The sequence below is a fragment of the Metopolophium dirhodum genome, chromosome 9, assembly GCF_019925205.1.
Source record: "Metopolophium dirhodum isolate CAU chromosome 9, ASM1992520v1, whole genome shotgun sequence".
In the NCBI taxonomy this organism is placed as follows: domain Eukaryota; kingdom Metazoa; phylum Arthropoda; class Insecta; order Hemiptera; family Aphididae; genus Metopolophium; species Metopolophium dirhodum.
This window is the reverse complement of record NC_083568.1, coordinates 31,189,590-31,211,188: the sequence shown is the minus strand read 5'-3', so window position 1 is coordinate 31,211,188 and position 21,599 is coordinate 31,189,590. Positions and strand designations below refer to the sequence as shown.

General features: G+C 27.5%; 1 protein-coding gene across 2 annotated transcripts; it reads right to left on the bottom strand.

The window, feature by feature from the left end:
- Nucleotides 1–238: 238 nt before the first annotated feature.
- On the bottom strand, nt 239–18,268 carry LOC132952189 (zinc finger protein ZFP2-like). 2 transcript variants are annotated; one of them, XM_061024383.1, is made up of 8 exons: nt 17,730–18,268; nt 17,536–17,615; nt 17,267–17,347; nt 17,083–17,172; nt 16,899–16,988; nt 16,715–16,804; nt 975–2,525; nt 239–906 (listed from the first exon to the last, which is right to left on the bottom strand). In XM_061024383.1, exons 2-7 carry the CDS (start codon nt 17,580–17,582, stop codon nt 1,019–1,021), a joined length of 1,905 nt encoding a protein of 634 aa, XP_060880366.1. In that variant the 5' UTR covers nt 17,583–17,615; nt 17,730–18,268; the 3' UTR covers nt 239–906; nt 975–1,018. The 2 variants fall into 2 exon arrangements, with proteins under 2 accessions (XP_060880366.1, XP_060880365.1); XM_061024382.1 differs by having other exon boundaries at nt 239–2,525.
- Between the last annotated feature and the right edge of the window lie 3,331 nt (nt 18,269–21,599).

Below are 21,599 nucleotides of genomic sequence, written 5' to 3'. Positions count from 1 at the left end.
TTTTTGGGTGTAATACACTGAGGAAGCAATGTCTATGAATTGTCTACATGATACTTTATAACTTATCTAGATTATAATAAAAAAAATGAGTTATATTTTATTTCACTCATAAAACAAACTTACATATTTTGGATTTAGATTTCAAGTTTTTTAAAGTACCCACATAATTATTAAAAAGTCGTCACTACATTAATTAAAATTAAATATTTATTGTAATTATAAAATATACATTTTTGGGAATTGGAAGTTTGAAAATTATATACATTATTTTTAATGTAATCACATATTTAACAAAAGTTAAATTAGTTCTGTTCAATATCATAGTATTACATGTTGTATTTGTATGAATATTGCAGATAATATTCGAAGAAAATACCAATGATCTAATTCTAATAGTCAGATATTAGATATTAGATATTAGTCAGATATTCTATAGAACTACAAACAATGTACAATTGTATTAGTAACATTGTATTTCACACATTACTTATCTACTTAAAATAAATATGTATAAAATACAAAGGGGGGTGTTGACAAACAATTATTTCTAAGTATTAATTTCAATAAATTTAATTGAAAATCCTTATTTACATGCAAATAGGAGGAACACGCTTGTTAAAACCAAAAATGAGACAAGCAAAATACAAATATAAACTGTCAATTCTAAATTTAAGAATAATGAGTGAAATTTATACAATTAAATTTACTGTTATAACTTATATGTAAGAAAAAAAATCAATTAAGTGGATATCACTCTGCTGTACAGTAGTTTACAAGTGGGTCAATGTATAATGGATTATATCAAACTTGAATTCAATGATATTATATCATTGTATGAGAAAAACGATTACGAGCGGAGACGGTTTGTCAGTCTGGATATTTTATATTGTTATTATTTATTATAGCCTGTAAGTTAAATTAAATATAAATATATAATCATAGGTTTAACAATTATATTGGTTATTTAAACTGACCGTCACAATGTATGTTCCAAAAAATGCCGAACAAATGATGCATTCTAAGGCATTTTGATGGTATGTATCTTAGTATGCGTTTTTAAACTAGATTTTTGAGAAAATGCTCGTTTACAGATATCACATGCATATGGTTTTTCTCTTGTATGTATCCTTGTATGCGTTTTTAAACTTGATGTTTTAGTAAACCTTTTGTCACATATAACACATCTGTGTTGCTTTTCTCCAGAATGTTTCCACATATGAATTCTCAAACTACCCTTAATAGAAAACGATTGACCACAAACATCACATGTATAGGGCTTTTCTCCAGAATGTTTCCGTTTGTGAATTTTCAAACTACCCTTAACAGAAAACGATTGACCACAAACATCACATGTATAGGGCTTTTCTCCAGAATGTTTCCGTTTGTGAATTCTTAAATTTGACGAATCAGTAAACGCTCTATCGCAAATATCACATTTATATGGCTTGTCATTGGTATGTGTCATTGTATGTAGTTTTAAACCTCTTAATAATGAAAATGCTTTGTCACATATACCACATATATGTGGCTTTTCTTTTGTATGTAAGGACCACATATGATCTGTTAAACTTCTTCTAGAAGAAAACGCTCTATCGCAAATATCACATTTATATGGCTTGTCATTGGTATGTGTCATTGTATGTAGTTTTAAACCTCTTAATAATGAAAATGCTTTGTCACATATACCACATATATGTGGCTTTTCTTTTGTATGTAAGGACCACATATGATCTGTTAAACTTCTTCTAGAAGAAAACGCTCTATCGCAAATATCACATTTATATGGCTTGTCATTGGTATGTGTCATTGTATGTAGTTTTAAACCTCTTAATAATGAAAATGCTTTGTCACATATACCACATATATGTGGCTTTTCTTTTGTATGTAAGGACCACATATGATCTGTTAAACTTCTTCTAGAAGAAAACGCTCTATCACAGATGTCACATTTAAATGGTTTTTTCCCCGTATGTGTTCTGATATGAACTTTTACAGAATATTTTCGAGAAAACACTTTATCGCAGATATGACATTTATGGGGCTGTTTTTTTGTATGTTTCCTAGTATGTTTTTTTAAATTTCCTATATTAGAAAATGATAGATCACAGAAATCACATTTTATTGGCATTTCTTCAAAATGAACCAGTATGTGTTTTTTCATATCAGATTTTCTATAATATGATTTATTACAAATGTCGCACACGAATGGATTTCCAATTTTTCTGGTATGAATCTTCACATGTTTAGTCAAAAGTCCTTTTGAATTAAATAATTTATCACAGATGTTGCATTTTTGATAATTATCTCCAGTTTGAAACTTCTTGTTGACCGGAAATTTACTGGAATTTGAAAATACATTTCCTCTAAAGCGAGATCTCTTCTTCGAATTCACACGAGTAATAAGTTCCGAAGGGTGAATTGTATTTAAAACTGTTCCTTCAAATTCACAAATGCCGATAAAATCTTTTTCAATTTTTATTTTGGTTTCAATTGCGGTTACTTCATCTTCAGTTTTACATATCGAACTAAAAAAAAAAAAAAGATTCAAAATTAATACTATGTACATTTAAGAGTTATTTTATTTCGTTCATATAACAAAGTTAGATAAATAGAAACTACAGAAAATCAAGAACACTTTTTAGTTTAAATTTTATGAGATAAACATTATACTCATCAATTAAACAACGCATTTACAAAATTGATAAAAAAAAAAGCGGTAAAGGGGTGTAAGTAAAAAATGCTTAGATTTTTCTGGTAGGAAAGTAAATTTGGTTGGTTCATTGAGGGGACGAACCATAAATTAGGAAATACTGACTTTTACGCAAAACCAGTTATCATAAAATTCAATTTTTTTTTTTTGGTGCAACACTAAAGAAAATAAACCGAATATATATGTAATTTTTACTGAATGTTTATATTAGCAAATCAGTGGCGGGGTGAATAGGGTCTAGAGGAGCGGCCACTTCTCCAAATTTTGGTTGGTTGTTTATGTGTATTAATTTTTAGCATACATATGTACATAATAATATAATAGTTTATAGAATTATATACTATAGAAGGACTAATGTAAAAAAAAGGTGGCAAGTGAGTACTGTTCTGCTGTACATTAGATATCATTGGCTCATTGGAATGAATATAAAATCTATGTATACGAAAACCGCATATGAACGAAGGCTCTATACTATATTACTATAAGTATATTTTATAATATTATTGCTAAAAGTAATTAATACTAATAGTGTGTTCAATTTATTTTGTCAAAGACATTTATTTTGTTATAAATACTTAAAAAGTTTTATGTACCCAAGAAATAATATTTTTAAATTACAACAAAGTAACGTAAACAATAGTTTTTTTTTCGTTTACATATCTAATTTTGTTCAAATTTGAACTTGAAATGTCTACAAAAAAAATTATGTAAATATATTTTTTAGAGTTCTGGGTTACAATATTAACAAGGTACTATGAAAAACTAGGTATTAATTTTTCAATCTTTAGTTAAAAAATTGTTAATTTTTTACATTTTTAACTACAAAATAATTTTCAATTTTTAGTGATTTTGATGAATTTTGTCAACATTTTAACTTTAAATGCTTATTAAAAAATGTTTGCCAGTGTATCTTTAATACTTTAATGCATTATTTTTTTCAAGCTCTTTGACCGAGTAAAAACATTTTTCATCAACAACAATTAAAAACAAATTAACTAAAATCAAAATGTTTTCTTGGTTATAAATTGCTTAGAAAGTTGTTTGGCCTAACAAAAAGTTTTTTACCGACAACAATTAAAAAAAAATGTTTATAGCTATCAATAGAATCAAAATATTTTGTCAATATTAACATACAGTAAGAAAATATCTACGGTTATTTTTTAAAATTTTTTTTTGTGTTGCACCAAAAATAAACTTTATTTTGTTGAAAATTGGTTTTGCGTTAACATTCTCATTTTTCCTTGTTTGTGTTAGTTTTTACCACGTTTTTGAAAAATACTTAGAATTTTTTATTTTTATACTCCCAAAATACCAACTAGATTCATTCTCCTGTCAGCGAAAAGATGCTCAAGTAGAAAATCGGATACCTCCATTGTTTTACTCCGCTTAAAATCTAAAAAAATAACTTAAAAAGGAAAATAATCTAGAAGCTATTATAATGAATATGCGTTAATAACATTAAACGTTTTAAGAAATGTACCTACTGTTTTTGACTTATTGTATAAATAAATGTTAAGTAAATAAATAATAATAAACATAATTTAATTTAACTTAATTTGTTTTACGTTTCATAAAATATTGGGTGGGTGGGTAGACTAAAATCTTTGCTCCTTATGTAAAAATAGTTTGTTACGCCAACGTAGTAAATTGGTATGGAACATGACATTGTCGAAAAATTACGACTATTTTTGAGCTATTAATAGGCGGGCATAAGAAAATTTCGAGATTTATTAGTTTTTTTTTTAAATATTGTCGATACAACAATTTTTGGTCTTTATTTTTGTTTTGATTTTGTTTACTTCTTTTTCAGTTTTACATAATATTATAATATAATATTATTATAAATCTTAAAAGTATAATTCTGGGGCTTGTGTCAAAAAGGGCCAATGTCACTTTTAATCAGGTCTTAAAACCGATTGAAATAATTTCGGTTTCAGTTTCAATTTAGCAATACCGGTTTCTAAATTTTTCGGTTTCAACTTGGCAATACCGGTATTAAGAAATTCCGGTTTCGGTTTCGGTTTTGTTTACCGGTTTCCAATTTTCTTTTGAGAATAATGAAATGGTTATCAACATTTTAATCATGATCTCAATTTGATTATGAGTATTAATTATGCGCATTAATGGAATTTACGTATTTAAAAACACATATATTAAAAAAAAAAAATAACGATTTCCAATTTTTTCAGATTTTGGTTTTGAATTTAATACCGGTTTTCCAATGTTTCAAGGTTTCGATTTTGAATTTAATACCGGTTTCTAATATTTTACGGTTTCAATTTTGACTTTAATACCGGTATCCAATTTTTTTCGGTTTCGTTTTTGATTACGGTTTCGGTTTCAGTTTTAAAACGGTTTATACCGGTTTCTGAAATCGGTATTGAAAACGATTTTGAAAACGGTTTCAAGCCCTGCTTTTAATCACTTTGTAGTAATCAAGAATAAAACCTTTTTTTTTTGAAAATTCATAGCAATTTTTTTTTTAGTCTTCATGTTTTGTTTTTGTGATGGATGTAAATATAGTTTACTTTGCATTATAGAATATGGTGCGAATTTTTTAGTTAAATATTGAAGGTTTTCTATTTACATTGGCCCTATAAAATCATAATTTTATCTAACCGTAAAAGGGCCAATGTTCACATATGCCCCATACATTTTGTAAATTTCATAAAATTGCAGGTCTTCTCATATCTCACAATAATGACCTTTTACCACTAGAAAAAGCATATAAAGTTTTATAAGATTGGCCATATAACTCATTTTCGCCAAAAAGTGAGATTGGCCCTTTTTGACCCAAGCCCCAGAATTATATTTAAAATTAATATTGTTTTTTGATTTTAATATAATATAAGAATTATTTTATTTAGTTCATATAACAGTCAAATTAATAATAATATATACTACACAAAATCGAGAAAACTTTTTATTTTAAATTTTATGAGATAAAAAAATAAGTAATTTATTAAAATTTCTAAATCTGTAGATAATTTTTTTTTTTTTTTTTGTAATTATTGATCATTACATTTATAAAAAACAAATATTAAATATTAGTATTTTAAATATTCTAAATTATTTATATATTTCGGTGTTGGCTATCCTCAATCAAATATGTGTTGCTGAGGATAATTCGGAGGACCCACCCACCTATATTAGAAAATACAAATTACTATTGTTCAATTAGTGACTCACGTATTTATGTAAAAGCGATCGGACAAGCCGTATTTTTGTGGTTTTAGACCAAATAAAGCGGAAGATTAGTTTACGTTCTTGCCGTTGTCTGATTAGTGTTTTAAATATATTATGTATGAATTTTAATTTTTTAAATCCCTTTTTCTAGGTAATATAGGATTTTGATTTTTGCATTCAATGAGGCTTGAAAAATTTTAACTTTTTCAATAACCATGAAAGTATTTTTATTTTTTACACATACATATAGTTCTAATACTGTTCTAACATCAATTAACGTTTATATTGTTATTATCGTAAACATCTAATGAACCAATGCGTATCATTGAAACATGATATTATGTGCGTTTAGTATTTAATTTCAATATATTATTGCAACGGACTTTTTTGAGTCCCATTGGTCTGTTGTCGTCAGGACTTCAAACTCACTTTTTGACGAGTAACGCGTTCCGACTAACGTCTAATAACTCTCGTCAGTCTTCGTACCTCGCATGTTTTAGTATGTATAAATTAAAAAAGTTGAGTGATTTTGAAATAGAAACTTTAATAGAAATTCCTGGTGACGATGGTGGACTTACGGAAATTGAAAATAATGATGATGAATATTTTGAAGAAAGGGATTATTTAGATTTCCCAGATCCAAATAGTAATGTGGAACTTCAGCAATTGAATATTATGGATATGTATTTATATTTTTAAAAATGACATGATTTTTATTATTTATTTATAACAAATATTCTATAATTTTAGAACTTCCAATATAATTCACTGACCACGCTAAACATTTGTGCATCGTTTGTGCAGAAATGTGCACCAAGTCCCGACGTTTGTGCACAAAAATGAAAGCTCTATCCCAAAAACAAAATGGGAGGGGGGGCATTGAAACGAGACACCCCCAAATTCAATATTTGGATTTTTGAATGTGCCAAACGTTTGTGCATCGTTTGTGCAGAAATGTGCACCGAATCCCAATGTTTGTGCACAAAAACTACCAGCGCTAACCAAAAAACAAAATGGGAGGCATTGAAACGAGTCTCCCTTTTTGAAATTTGAAATATTTGTCATATTCATAAATGTCGTTTAGGTACCTAATAGGTTTAATACAATTTTAATATTGCCATGAAACGTTTATAAATAGTAGGATAGTAGGTTCATAATACGCTCGAAAATTATATTTAAATATTGTATTATAATATGAAAAATATAACGTGCGTTGCGCCAGCACCACCCATTGCCAAATAGTAATTTTTTATTTCATCAATAATTAGCACCCAAATGCGCATGAATTTGCATGACCAATTTTACGATTTGCACGATATTAGTGTCCCCGGAATCGCAAAAATCAACGGACGGTGCCTGCATAACACTTCAAACGCCAGCACCGCCTCAGAGTGAAATTTCTAAAATTGAACTGGTCCATAATTTAGCTCACATTAGCATGAATTTGCACGACTATCACCGAAATAATATTTTTATTAAATTTAGATTTTTAAAGTAAATTTTTTTTTAAACTTTTTTAAATTTCTTTTTTAAATACGATTTATTTATTTAATTTTGATTTTTTTTTTACTATACATTTTTTAATCGCATAAGGTTAAAATCTATAAACCTAATAAAAAAAACGTTAAAAAAGTTAAAAAAATCTAAATTTATAAAAATTATAATTGAAAAAAAATAATTTGAAAAAGATAAAAAAGCATGGTTTTTAGGTTTTTTTTATTAATTTAACTAACTTTTATTTTTTGAAATAACAATTAGTAAAATGTTCAACTTTTGATTAATTATATTTATTAATAGATTATTTATTCAACTAGTTTTGTTATTTCAATTAAGATTTATTTATGAATATTCGATTTTTATCAATTAACAATTTTTTATTTGTCTGATTTTTATATCTTTTTCTAGATTCTAATAAATATTAGTAAAAAATCGATAAAAATACATAAAATTGATATTAATAAAAATTAAAAATTAAAAGAGAAACCCCAGGAAATCATTTGAATAAAAAATTGATTTTTAATTAAAAATCAAATATTAATAAAAGGAGCCTAGATAAATTTAAAAAAATATATTTTAATTGAATAAAAAAATTATAATTGAACACCTCATTTTATTGAAATAAGTTTTTTTATTAAATATAAATTTTTTATTCAATTGATTTGCTGGGTTTTTCTTTATTAATTTTCTATATTTATTAAATATAAATTTTGTCCTGTAATCGATTTTTTATACTTATATTTATTAGAATCTAAAAAAGGATATAAAATTCAGTTGAATAAAAAATTACATATTTATAAAAAAAACCAGTTGAATGAAATATAGTATTTTATAAAAAAATCTAATTTAAATAAAAAATGCATATTTAATTTTAATAAAATCTTGATAGGAAGAATATCTAAAATGATAAAAAAAAGGCAACTAAATAAGATAAATTGATTTAAAAATAATGTTATTTCAATAAAAAAAGGTTAGTTAAATTAATAAAAAACCGAAATACCATGATTTTTTATCCGAATCAAAATTTATTTTTTCAATTATAATTTTTTTATTAAATTTAGGTTTATTAAAACTAAATTTTTTTAAACGTTTTTTTTTTAAATACGATTTGTTTATTCAATTTTGATTTTTTACTATACATTTTGTATTCGCATAAGGTTTATAGATTTTAACTTTATGCAATTAAAAAATGTATAGTAAAAAACATCAAAATATAATATAAAAATATTATTTTAAAAAAGGCTTAAAACGGTTTAAAAAAATCGTTTAATAAACAAAATCTAAATCAAATGAAAAATTATATTGAATAAAAAATAAAAATAGAATAAAAATATATTAACTGAAATAAAAAGTCTAGTTGAATAAATCTAATAAATCTATTTATAAATATAATTAATAAAAAGTTGAACATTCTATTAATTGTTTTCTTTTTATAATTTTTATTAATTTTAATTATTAATCATTAGCAACTCAAAAATAATTTTTTATTATGATTAATAAAAATAATAAAAAATATTTCCTGTCTTTCACTCGGGGCGGTTCTGGCGAAACGCAAAAATCATTGGGAACGATATTGCAAATTCATGCTCATTGAGTGTTAATTATTGATGAAACAAAAAATTAAAATTTGGAAATGGGTGGTGCTGGCGCAACGCACCCCATACAGCAAATTTATGATTTTTATATTTATATGAAATCTTGTTTATGTATATATTAAGATACTTCACTTGGTGATATCTTTATATTATTATAGTAATATCTTAAATCTAATCTTCTACTACTTTTATTTCAGCGATGTTATTCTGATATTGAAATTGAGATATTTCAAAGTATTTATTTATATTATAATAAAGAGATATTAAAAAAAGACAAATTTAGTATTATAATGATATGCATTTCTTCATATCTGCGTGATATAAGAAATATATAGAAAGTGAGATATTTCAAAGTATTTGTTAATATGCATTTCTTCATATCTGCGTGATATAAAAAATATATCGAAAGTAAGATATTTCAAAGTATTTATTTATATTATATTATTATAACAAAAAATCAGTCTGATCTGGTGACTGGTACTAAATTTGTGATTTCAACCGTCAGTATATTTGGGTTTTTGTTACTGCCGTTTTTAGAAAGTTTACGTTTTATTATATAGAGGATTATAAAAATATAAATTCCCATAAATAACAATTGGGGTTTTCCCGTATAATATTCTACACACTACACTTGTACAAGTCGTCGTTACGCCGAGAGCTGATTATTACGGTCCCCTCCAACCACCCTCACCATAATAATAAACGGTTGAACGTTGAACAACGACTCGTATAGTTCGTACTAGTGATGGGCACAATCGAATAATTGACACTATCGAATAGTATTCGATAGTTTTAAGAAACTATCGAATATCTATTCGAATGTTTTTAACATAACCGATTAGTAGTTTTTAATAGAAACTATCGAATAGTCTGAAAAATTATCGAATGGAGTTCGGTGGACTATTCGAATAGCACTATCGAATAGTTCGGTGGACTATTAATAGCCTAAGTGGTTCTCGTTTGCGTGAAACAGCTCTTAATTTATTATTATGTTGCACGTTTGTATTGTTTTTAATACAGAGATGACCCCACATGAGTACCTTTATCGGCAAGCGGGTCGCTGCTCTATTGTATTTTTTAGACTTTTGACTGACGGCGGCATCGCATTCTTATTTGTTAAGATTAACTAGTGGTGAATATTCCAGCTGTTCTGGTTATTTAATTTGGTTGCGAGTTTAAAACGATCTTATCATAGGTCTATGGGCAACCAGTACTATCTATTCGATAAACTATTCGAATAAAAACGATTCGATAAATTATTCGAATAAACTATACGATAAATTATTCGAATAGTTTTCATATTCGAATAGGTAATAGATGACTATCGAATAGTTTGATAGTGACTAATCCCATCACTAGTTCGTACGGCATTTTGGTGAGACCGCACGCGTAACGCTGCAGCCTGTAATAATTAATAATTATAGCATATTAGCGTAATCGTATCACTGTTCGCGACGTTCGTATTCGATTTTGATGTTTTTTTTTTTACGTAGCCTCGTCTACATCTCTATTCTCTGAAGTTACCTACAGTTTATAGATTTATAGTGTTCTACTAACCTACCCGTGACTGGTGTGATTTCAATACTATTGTAAGTATATACCGGCCCAGAACTTGTAAGTATAAAACTAAAATTTTAATTGTGTAAATTAGTTATTAATTAATACTAAAATAACAACATGCATAGACAAAATGTTATGAGTAAATCTACTAAACGGAGGAGATTATTGGAAGAAACTGCAAATTTAATTATAGAACATTTACCCGAGATTCCTCTAATACTTAACCCTTCAAGTATAAGTATTTCTAATGTGTCGGTTAATGCTAATTCAGACGATAACAATTCTAATTCCGATAATATTGTCCAAAATATAAATCCAGTATCCGAAAACATCATACATCAAAAAATTGCATTAAATAATGGAATTAATAATTTAGAATCTACCAAAGATAATTCAAATAATGAATACAGTATTGATGATAGAGGTGAAACATTTGAAAACTGTCAACAGTTAGATGTGAAGAGTGAATTAAGTAAATGGGCAGTTGAATATGCTGTACCTAATAATACAGTATCAGGTTTATTAAAAATTTTAAAAAGACATAATTGTTTTAGTAATTTTCCCAGTGATGCCAGTGACTATTCATCAAATTAATTCTAATACTCCATATAGTCAATCCGTATAAATAAAACCTATGTCGCCTGGTGTATACTATCATTTTGGATTAGCAAACGGAATAAAAAATATATAGATAAATTTTATTCTGATAAAACCATCAAGTTAGTAATAGGTGTTGATGGTCTGCCCTTGGCTAAAAGTTCAGGTAGTACATTTTGGCTAATTTTAGGTTATATTAGACAACTCAATCAAACTGTGTTTCCTATAGGAATTTATTGGGGTCATGAAAAGCCAGGGGACAGTAATATTTTCATGAATGATTTTATAGAAGAAGTTAGTGATCTCATTTAAATGGAATTACTGTTGAGTTATTTGATAAAAATGTCATTATTGATGCATTTTGTTGTGATGTTCCCGCAAAGGTATTTTTATTAAAAACAAAGGGCCACACTAGTTTTTATTCTTGTTCCAGATGTTCAGTACAAGGTACTTATTTACTTCGACATGTTTGTTTTCCACATCTAGATTGTTCTAAAAGATCAGACCAAGATTTTTTAAAAAAAAATCAAGAACAATATCATACTCCTGGTCATAGAACTAGTATAGTGAATATTCCTGGTATTGATGTTGTTCAACATTTTTCTATTGATTATATGCATTGTGTTCTTATGGGAGTTATGAAAAAAATGCTTATACTATGGAAAGGTAGTGGTGAAATTGGTAGAGTAGGTGTAAATCACCTTCCGAGTTGGTTAAAAACATCGTCTAATATCATTAAAAAAATATATACCTTCTGATTTTAGTAGAAAACCTCAAAGTTTAGATGAGTTATGTCGTTGGTAGTGCTTTATTCACTTGTGTCTAAAACAATTTATTGCAATTTTCTTAACTTAAATGTTGCTATGACTATATTTTTAAGTCCTAATTTTAACCACCTTGCACCATATGCTCAGGTTTTAATGGTAAATTGTGTTCAAGAGTTTGGTAACTTATATGGTAATCATTTTATATCAAACAATGTACACTCTTTAATGCACTTATACAATGATTATAAAAAATATGGTTCTCTAGATCAGGTCAGTTGCTTTAAATTTGAGAATTATATGAGTAAATTGAAAAAAATGGTAAGGAAAAATGAAAAGCCTCTCCAACAAGTAGTAAAAAGATATAGGGAACAATGTAACCTCAAATTTAATAATGAAATTAAACATAATTTTAATAATGAAAATGTTAAACCAAAGTTTGAAAAATTACACACTGAAGGTCCTTTAATTAGAGAGATAGCTTCGCCACAATATAAAATATTAGTTTTGGAAAACATAAAAATAAAAATTCATTCTGATCCTGATTCATTTCTAAGTGTGAACATCAATGGAGAAACTAATATAATTAAGATAGTTAATATTTGTTATAATACACACTTAAAAAAAAAAGTAATATTAGGTAGAAAATTTGAAACTGTAGAATGTTTCTTTAAAAAACAAATAAAAAGTTCTGACATAGGAGTTTATAAAATTAGTAATTATTCCAAAAAAAATAGAAATGTGGAATATTTGTGATATAAAAGTTAAATATGCTGTCTTACCTATTGATGAAAATATGTCAGTAGCTACACCAATTATTCATTTTAATAATTAAATAATATAATAATTAATGGGAAAGCCAAGTAATGTAACCCACAAAAAATTTTATTTTTTGTACTATAGTTTTATTCATGTTCCATTTTTTTTTTGTTCAAATGTTCATTAAAAAATTATTTAAGAGTTAGGCCGGCCACACACCAAAAGAGCAAAACTGTGTTAGTCATCGTTAGTCATTTTTGTAGATGTAGATGTAGATGTAGATGTTATGTTGCTTGTTATAATATATTTCCTCTGGCATTTGGGTCGTACTACTTGGCGTTTCTACTATCTAATAATCTACTTAAGAATATTTGTACATAGTTAATACTTATCTATAATATTTCAATTTGTTTCAATTTTCAATGTTAGTTTAAGGTGTATAATAATATCTCATATTAGAGAAAAATGTGGGCAATAGTTCATTTCTTGGACGACAATAGTGTCGAAAGTGTTCCTGTGCATTGGATTGAAAATGACCAATGTGCCTGGCCCAAAAACAGTCACTACATACATAAATTAAGAATCAACTGTGCCAAAACAAATCAATTTGAGTTTAACTTTGATCGTGTAGGTTCTTTCAAATAACATTAGTAAGTATTTTGTATAATCAATAAGTACTAATAAAAAGAAATATCACTTTATTTACAATACCTATATAAATCCTATTTGTAAGCGGTGGACAGAAACTATGAATCTGTGTAGTGTACCTATATTCTATAAAGTTCTTAATTTAATGTTTAATGATATCTATGACTTGTATACAGAAATATTAATAGAAGCAGAAGAAAAAGTTCTTACAGCTCAGTACACATCAGACATATCTGATTATGGTTCTTCATAAAACCGCAAAATCAAAGATGGAGCAGTTATTGAGACAATAAGTTTAACTCCTGAAACTCGTATGTTATTTTTGTGTTATTAATTTTGATTTAAAAATAATAAGTAAATGAACTAATTTAAGAATTAAATTTTAATAGTTCCTTCTTTTATGAGTATTAAAAAGTCCAAAATTAGTCCTACATACTTACTTCTAGTTTTTGTAATATTTTGTATGTAGGTGTTTTACAAAAAATTTTAACTTAGTTTCAGTTAGGTACATTTTGTATTTATTAAATTATTAATAATTTAGGCACTTGTAACCTAACTAGTTATTTTAATAAAATAAATTATAAAAACTAAATTTGCTATAGGGCCTGTTCGTGGACTGTTCTAATCCAACTGAAGTTTTCCTTAAAGTTTATGGACAAATTTTGAAGGATATTTGTTTTCAATCAAATATACATATATGCTATACAACAAGGAAAAATATTAAATTTACATCTTGAATGGTTATATGCATTTGTAGGTATAAACTTCTTAATAGGTTATAATAAACAACCATCTTGGAGAGGCTACTGGTCTACAAGTAATAACCTGGGAGTTGAAATGGTTTGTGATTCTACGAGTTGCAAATGGTTTGATAATATACAAATTTTTTTACATGTTAATGATAACAATACTATGCCTGCTAACTGTAAAGATAGACTTTACAATTTGAGACATTTTATTAGTGCAATAAATGATAGATTACCTGAACAGTATAATGTAACTAGGGAAGCTAGTGTGGACAAATAGTTGTCAATCATATGATTTTTTTTTTTTTTTTTGATCGTGAAGCCCGGCAACTATGGCCATTAGCTGTTTGTTTTTGTTTGTAGGGGAGGGAACTGTAGGTGTAACACATGTGTGTAGTTTTGGCAGATTTTTTAGTGGGCACCCGTGGATATCTGGTGGGGGATGACGGCACTTATCTTCGGACACCGTGACTTGCCCGAAGAAAAATGCCGCCCATGAACAGAGGTTTGAACCAGCGTCGGTGTGCGTCACAACCGACGCCTTAGTCCGCTCGGCCACTCCGTCCCCCCATATGATTTTATTTAAAGGTCGAAGCTGGATAAAACAATACAACCTGATGAAGCCAATAAAGAGGGGCTATAAATTGTGGTGTTTGGCAGACCAGAGTGGATTGATTAGCAGTGGCTTATTTATATGTAGGCTCTATAGGCAAGTGCCTACAGCGGCAAATTTTGAAGGGTGGAAAATTTCTTAAGGTTGCACTTATATGTTATGTGTTATTATTATTATTTTAGGGCGGCAATTTCCCACAGGCCTACACGCGAGAAACATGTAAATACGCCTCTGTTCATTAGTAGATTTTTGGTGTACCAAGGGAAAGAAGAAATAGTGGTTGACTTTATTGATTATGGTTTGGGTGAAAGAGTTGTAATAAGTTTAACAAAACCTTTTTGGAATAAGGGTATAAAAGTATTTTTTGATAATTATTTACTTCATTTCATCTATTAGAAAAATTAAAAACTGAAAATACTTTTGCATATTGTGGTACAATTAGGTCAAACAGAAAAAAAATATTCCTTCTTTAGTTTAGGACAAGACATTAGAAAGGGGAATGTATGACTTCAAAACATCTCAGTTGGGTATGATTATTTATAAGTGGAGAGACAACAAAATGGTTTATTTTGCTTCCAATTACCACGGTGCCGTTGAGAATACAGTGTTTCGCACTGAACATGATGGTTCCAAAAAAATTATAAAATATCCTTTTGTTCCAATACTTTTCAGAAATATTTGAAATAATTTTCAAATACAAAAAAAATTCTTTTTACTTTTTAATTTAAATTTTTTATTGCATTTTAAAACATGATTTGTTCAATAATCAGAATTCTGATCAGTCATATTAGTTGCACCACAACAATGAACTTTTCTCGACATAGTTATATATTAGTTTCAAGCTATATGTATTTGGATATCTCATACAGTCATCGAACGTCGTCGACGATAAACGATAATGATAATTAATAAAAATATTTTTGTTTAATTAAATAGTTATAAAGTATAATAGCCGTTAAGCGGAAGCTTTTAATATTTATATTTTGTTATTGACTTAAGCTAATAGTGATAACGACTACGGATGTATCTTTTTGATCTTTGTCGACAATAAACTGTGTCCTGGAGAAAAAAACATTTAATCGACGAAAACCGATACCGAATTTTGTAATAAGGGCAATATTAAATTGTTAAAATGTTAAAGCAAAACCACGACGGCATGGTATTTTTATTTAACAAGAATAATTATAAGTAGAAACAAATTAAGAATTAAAAGTATTCAATAAAATAGTAAAAAAAGTATTTAAAATATCATTTAAATACTCCAAGATAAAAAGTATTTAAAAAGTATTCAATACGAAAAATGTATACGAATATTTTTACTCAAATACACTCATAACACTGTAAGTAAGTAAAAAGTTTGATTAAATTATTTTTATGTTCTGCCATAATAGTTCTATCAGGTTTAAATATTTAGTTTGCCTATTTTTTAGCTTTAGTTGAAGATAAAAATTTAATAACATTGTGGACATTTCTCATTCTTTGGCTATAAAAAAAGCATTAACATTTATAAATTTAACTCCAAAAGTTTGTCAGTCAAGGATATTTTATATTATATTTATATTATTATTATTAATACGTTAGCCAGTAAGTTAAAGTTTATTATTTGTAAATAGTAATACACTTTAGATAATTCAAGTACCCACAAATAATATTTTTAAATTTAAACAGAAAACTAAAATTCTTCTTCTTTGTTTAAGTATTTAATTTTGCCCAAACTTGAACATCAAAAAACTAGAAAAATCTGTATAAATATTTTTAGATTTATCAGATACAGTATGAACTTCTTACGTGGAACCTTATTTTAAATTTTTAATCTTTACCTATAAAAAATGAATATTTTACACATTTTTAACTGCAAAATAATTTATAAATTTTCGATTTCTGTTAGTAGTACTAAAATGAATCTATAATAATGGTTGGCTTCTTTACCTATTATTTTTTCTATCAAATGAAATGTTAAATATATTTGTTTATCAGTTGGGTTAGTAAATAGTATTATTCCAATACATATTATTCTATGAAGTAAATACAATTCTTACCTCCTTTTTAATAATTGATTATCATTAGTATGGTCGGTGTCATCAATAATTTCCTGTTTAATAACTTTTTGATATACTTGATCATCACATCTAATGAAATGTTAAATATATTTGTTTATCAGTTGGGTTAGTAAATAGTATTATTCCAATTCATATTATTCGATGAAGTAAATACAATTCTTACCTCCTTTTTAATAATTGATTATCATTAGTATGGTCGGTGTCATCAATAATTTCCTGTTTAATAACTTTTTGATATACTTGATCATCACATCTAATGAAATGTTAAATATATTTGTTTATCAGTTGGGTTAGTAAATAGTATTATTCCAATTCATATTATTCTATGAAGTAAATACAATTCTTACCTCCTTTTTAATAATTGATTATCATTAGTATGGTCGGTGTCATCAATAATTTCCTGTTTAATAACTTTTTGATATACTTGATCATCACATCTAATGAAATGTTAAATATATTTGTTTATCAGTTGGGTTAGTAAATAGTATTATTCCAATTCATATTATGCTATAAAGTAAATACAATTCTTACCTTCTTTTTAATAATTGATCATCATTAGTATGGTCCGTGTCATCAATAATTTCCTGTTTAATAACTTTTTGATCATCACATCTAACAAGCAGAATTGACATAATGAGTACAGTAGGCAATTACTTTTTAAATGAATTACAATATTTTAATTACATAAATAAATAAATTATAAAAATACCTAGTTTTATAAAATCAAATAATTTCAAAATATAGGTTGAAATGTCATATTTTTGTAATGTTTTACCCTACCGAATAATGTATTTTCTTACTTGGAATTTATTGTAGAATAATGAACAAATGTTCTTGATAGTTCCATATTGTGTAATGTTCTCCTTCAAGTTTTTGATTACTGTAGACATGAAACATTAAAATTATGTATCTTTTAAGTCAAATTGGTCATTTTAAGGGGGATGGGGGATTGCAAGCCGTCTATTTAGTAAAACGTCTTGTTTGATGTACAAACCTTTTTGGCACCAAAAATTGAAAAACTGAAATTAAGCACAAGTGTCACCTTTGATTTAAAGTGATCGTACTCAATCAATAGTAATGTTATATTAAATATTATTTAAAAATGACAGGATATTGAGTGAAACTGCGGTTTATTGACGTTAATTGACAGCCGTATAAATGACGGGGCAGTCGTCGGTCGCACGTGGTTTGGTCGGTATCGAATCGTTACGCTCACTAACGAGGAGTGCGCTCACTCAGAGAGACCCGTCAGACTAAATGCGACGTCCGCACGTTGTGGCTTCGTCGAGCGGTCAATGAAAATCTCGTCGTGGTGGAGTCGTAACTCGTGGCCTCGTTTGTGTATATTACACGTGACGTGAACGGCGAAGGCGGGCGTTACGAAGAGTCGCGAAGAGTGGTGTTTCTTGGGAGAGAGTTGTAAAACGAGAGAGCCAGACGGGTTCGAGCACCGGTGGCTGGCAGTTGTCCGAATAATGATAAAGACCGATAAGAGTGGTTGTACGACCATGTCGTTTCCAGTCTATTATATCCATAGACATATAAATAAATGGACTGCGCTTAGAGAGAGAAATCATGAAACCGACATTGATGAGAGAGAAAAAAACAGTTGGGGGCAAGCATAGGGGAAATAATCATAGATAATATAAGATTATCTATGGAAATAATTCAATACTCAAATTATTCCATGATATTATTCATAATAACATTATAAAATATCAATGATGGTTATCACTACTTATCAGTTTTATAATCTATAAATTACAATAATTTCATGGCATGAATGAAATATAATTATTATTTCTTTCATGATTGCCCCCAACAGTTTCTATCTCACTCACACAATTTACATTTCAGATTCGGATAGATTGGTGGTGAGGAAAGTGCAGTCCATTTATTAATATGTCTATGATTATATCTTAGTCCGTGATGATAATGTACTGTAACCGCGGTATCAGTGTGTCAGCCACCGTCAGCTGCGCGTCAGCCGCCGTCACCTGTGCGCCCCTCCATTTTACGTTGTATACTACGCGTACCGTCTATCACCACGACGCGACCTCTGACCGAAGGTTAAGTTAAGTTGATAGAAAACATTTTAAAAAGTTTAAAGTTAATAGTTAACATATTTTTTTTAACTCATTCAAGTTAAAAGTTATATGAACATTTTCAATTAACTTATTAAATTAAGGTAAGTTATGTTATTTTTTATAAAGTTAAATTATTATTCTTTTTAAATATCTTTATAGTTACCCAGTAATATGTTTTAAAATAATAAAAATCATAAATATTATCGAATACAGGAAATAGCCAATAACTTTTCTATACATAGAATTAAATTATTAGGTACTGTATTAATAGAATTATGTAGTAGGTATCAAAAACATACGAAGTTGAAAATGCCGAAATAAATATAATCTATTGATTTAGGTATAAATAAATAAATAACTTATTTATGACAAAAATGTTTTATAATATATTCTTGAGAATTATACATTTGTGATTTGTATCTATATCAATATAATAAGATAATATCATGAGCGTTTGAAGTTCATATTTTTACAATATTGGACATTCACTTGATTTCTCATGTAGCGGTTCTGTTATCTTATTGTTATTCAAAAACGAATAACTGTAGATACATGAACATTTTACTGAATGTTTATATTTTCATTTTCTATACACCATACAATTTTGAAAATATTTTGACTCTTTTTGACCTGTTTACGGACATTGTCAGTTTTAAATTTTTTTTCTATAAATATCAATAAAATTTTATTTGTTAGGTAAAAAAGCGTGAAAATTTAATGCAAGGCTCCTGATATATTGTTACAAAAACAGTTAAAAAATATTAAAAATATATAGGCGTAATTTTTTTTTATAAGTATTTAAAGTTCAAATTTTGATAAAATTTATAAAATTTTAAATTTAATAATTATTTTGTAATTAAAAATTTATAAAATGTTCAACTTCTATAGATAAGGATTGAAAAATTAAAACAAGGTTCCACGTAAATAGGTTATATATAAATTACTTTGTTCACAATAATATCATCAAATATACTTAATAATATCATACGTTGCCTGACTGTCTTCGTTCAGAATCTTTTTTCTTATACAATGATATTTTATCACTGAATTCAAATTTAACATCATCCATTACAGTGACCCACTTGTAACCTACTGTACATCAGAGCAACACCCACTTGCCCAACTTTTTTTTTTAATATTGAATTATTTCAACTCTCCACTATACAAATAAAACGAGGGACTTATTACACATTTAAATTTGTGTTGGTTTTAATTTATTATTTTTGGTAACCCGATATCACAACCATCCGAGACTTATGATGAGCCTATTCGGCTCCCGTTTTACAAAAAGGTCAATTTCCAAACGGCTCCCGTCAAATAAGGTCTAACAAACAGGTAAAATCCTAAACAAATCCGGTTTTTTACAACACAAATTCCTTCCCACTTAATACATAATTAGGACTGTCTTTATAGATGTGTGGTTAAAATTGTGATCAAAAACTACATTTTGTATATTTTATAGTATAATAATTCATTTTTCATTTTTAACGTTAAAAAACTGGTCACATTTTGTATTTATAGTATAACATTAAATTATTCATTTTTAACGTTAAAATATATTTAAAAATGTAAACAATTTTTGTAGAAATAAAAATATAAAAAAAATTTTATTTTATTTGATGAAAACTCGTAAATGAATTTTTCTATGAGCTTTTGTTTTTTTACCGATCTTGGTGTAATAAAATGACTTCGAGCTTTAATTTACGTTTCAGATTGTATATTGGTTAGTATGTCAATAACCTTAAAAATATTTGAATGAGTATAGTATTGAATTCTTTGTTAAATTTACTGTGGAATGCTTTACAACCATAAGTGGTTAAAGAAAGAGAAGATGAACATTCTGCCAACATTTCAAGAGGGAAACGACTATTATATAATATATAATGACATTATATAATTTTCAAAAATATATAGTCTAAAACTTTATCTACTTTATCGTCTTTTGGTTTGATAGCCATTAAATCATCTGTGAAACAATCCAAGACTTTCTTAACCTAACAGTCGACGGTGGTAGGTAAGGAAAGCCAAATAAATGTTTTAGCGCTCTTCCGATTCCAGAATCTTTGTCCCGGAATTCTGAAGCAAGTCCCACTGACTGAATCTAGACCCCTTTATTTTTACCGATGGTCACGTTTTTCGTAATGCAGAGTGAATAGTTTCTTCAAAATCTACGAAAACAACTTCTGGATTTAAGTGATCACACAACGCTGAAAAAGCTCTTCCGTAGGTTACTGACGGTAAATCTGGTAAAAAACAGTAAATAAGGGGAACATAATGTCCATTATGTAAAACATGAGAGCGGTGAACATCTGATAAAAAAAATTTGGATAATACTTGAACGTGCCATCAACATAAATACACCGGTTTTCAAACCTAAATAATATTCAAGTTCGTGTTATATGTAATAATAACAATATTTAACGCTTTATCATTAAAAAATAAAACTGTAGCTTAATAAGAAGTTTCCCTGTAGCGTCAAACAGTGGAACAACACGGCCGCGTCAAACGCGACCTACGTCCAGGCGGTAGTGACGCTAGACACTGGGGCGGCACATGATTCCGCACAATATACTAGGGACCGGAATTATATTCTTTTAAAATAGCCAAAATAAGATGCTAATATTCTCTTAAAAAGTTGAAAATATTCTTCCAATATTCTTTAAAAATCATAATAAAATATGCAAAAAAATATGCTTTTTTATGAAAATATTCTCTTGAAATAAAAATATTCATTTATATGCAAAATAATGCAAAAAAAACTGATATAATTAAGTATA

Coding starts and splice junctions, on each gene's coding strand:
- LOC132952189 (XM_061024382.1), bottom strand. CDS start 17,582: ATGGAACTATCAAGAACATTTGTTCATTATTCTACAATAAATTCCAA. Junction 17,173..17,266: donor GATCAATTATTAAAAAGAAG/GTAAGAATTGTA, acceptor ACATTTCATTAG/ATGTGATGATCAAGTATATC. Junction 2,526..16,714: donor AATCAATTATTAAAAAGGAG/GTAAGAATTGTA, acceptor TTTTTTTTTTAG/TTCGATATGTAAAACTGAAG.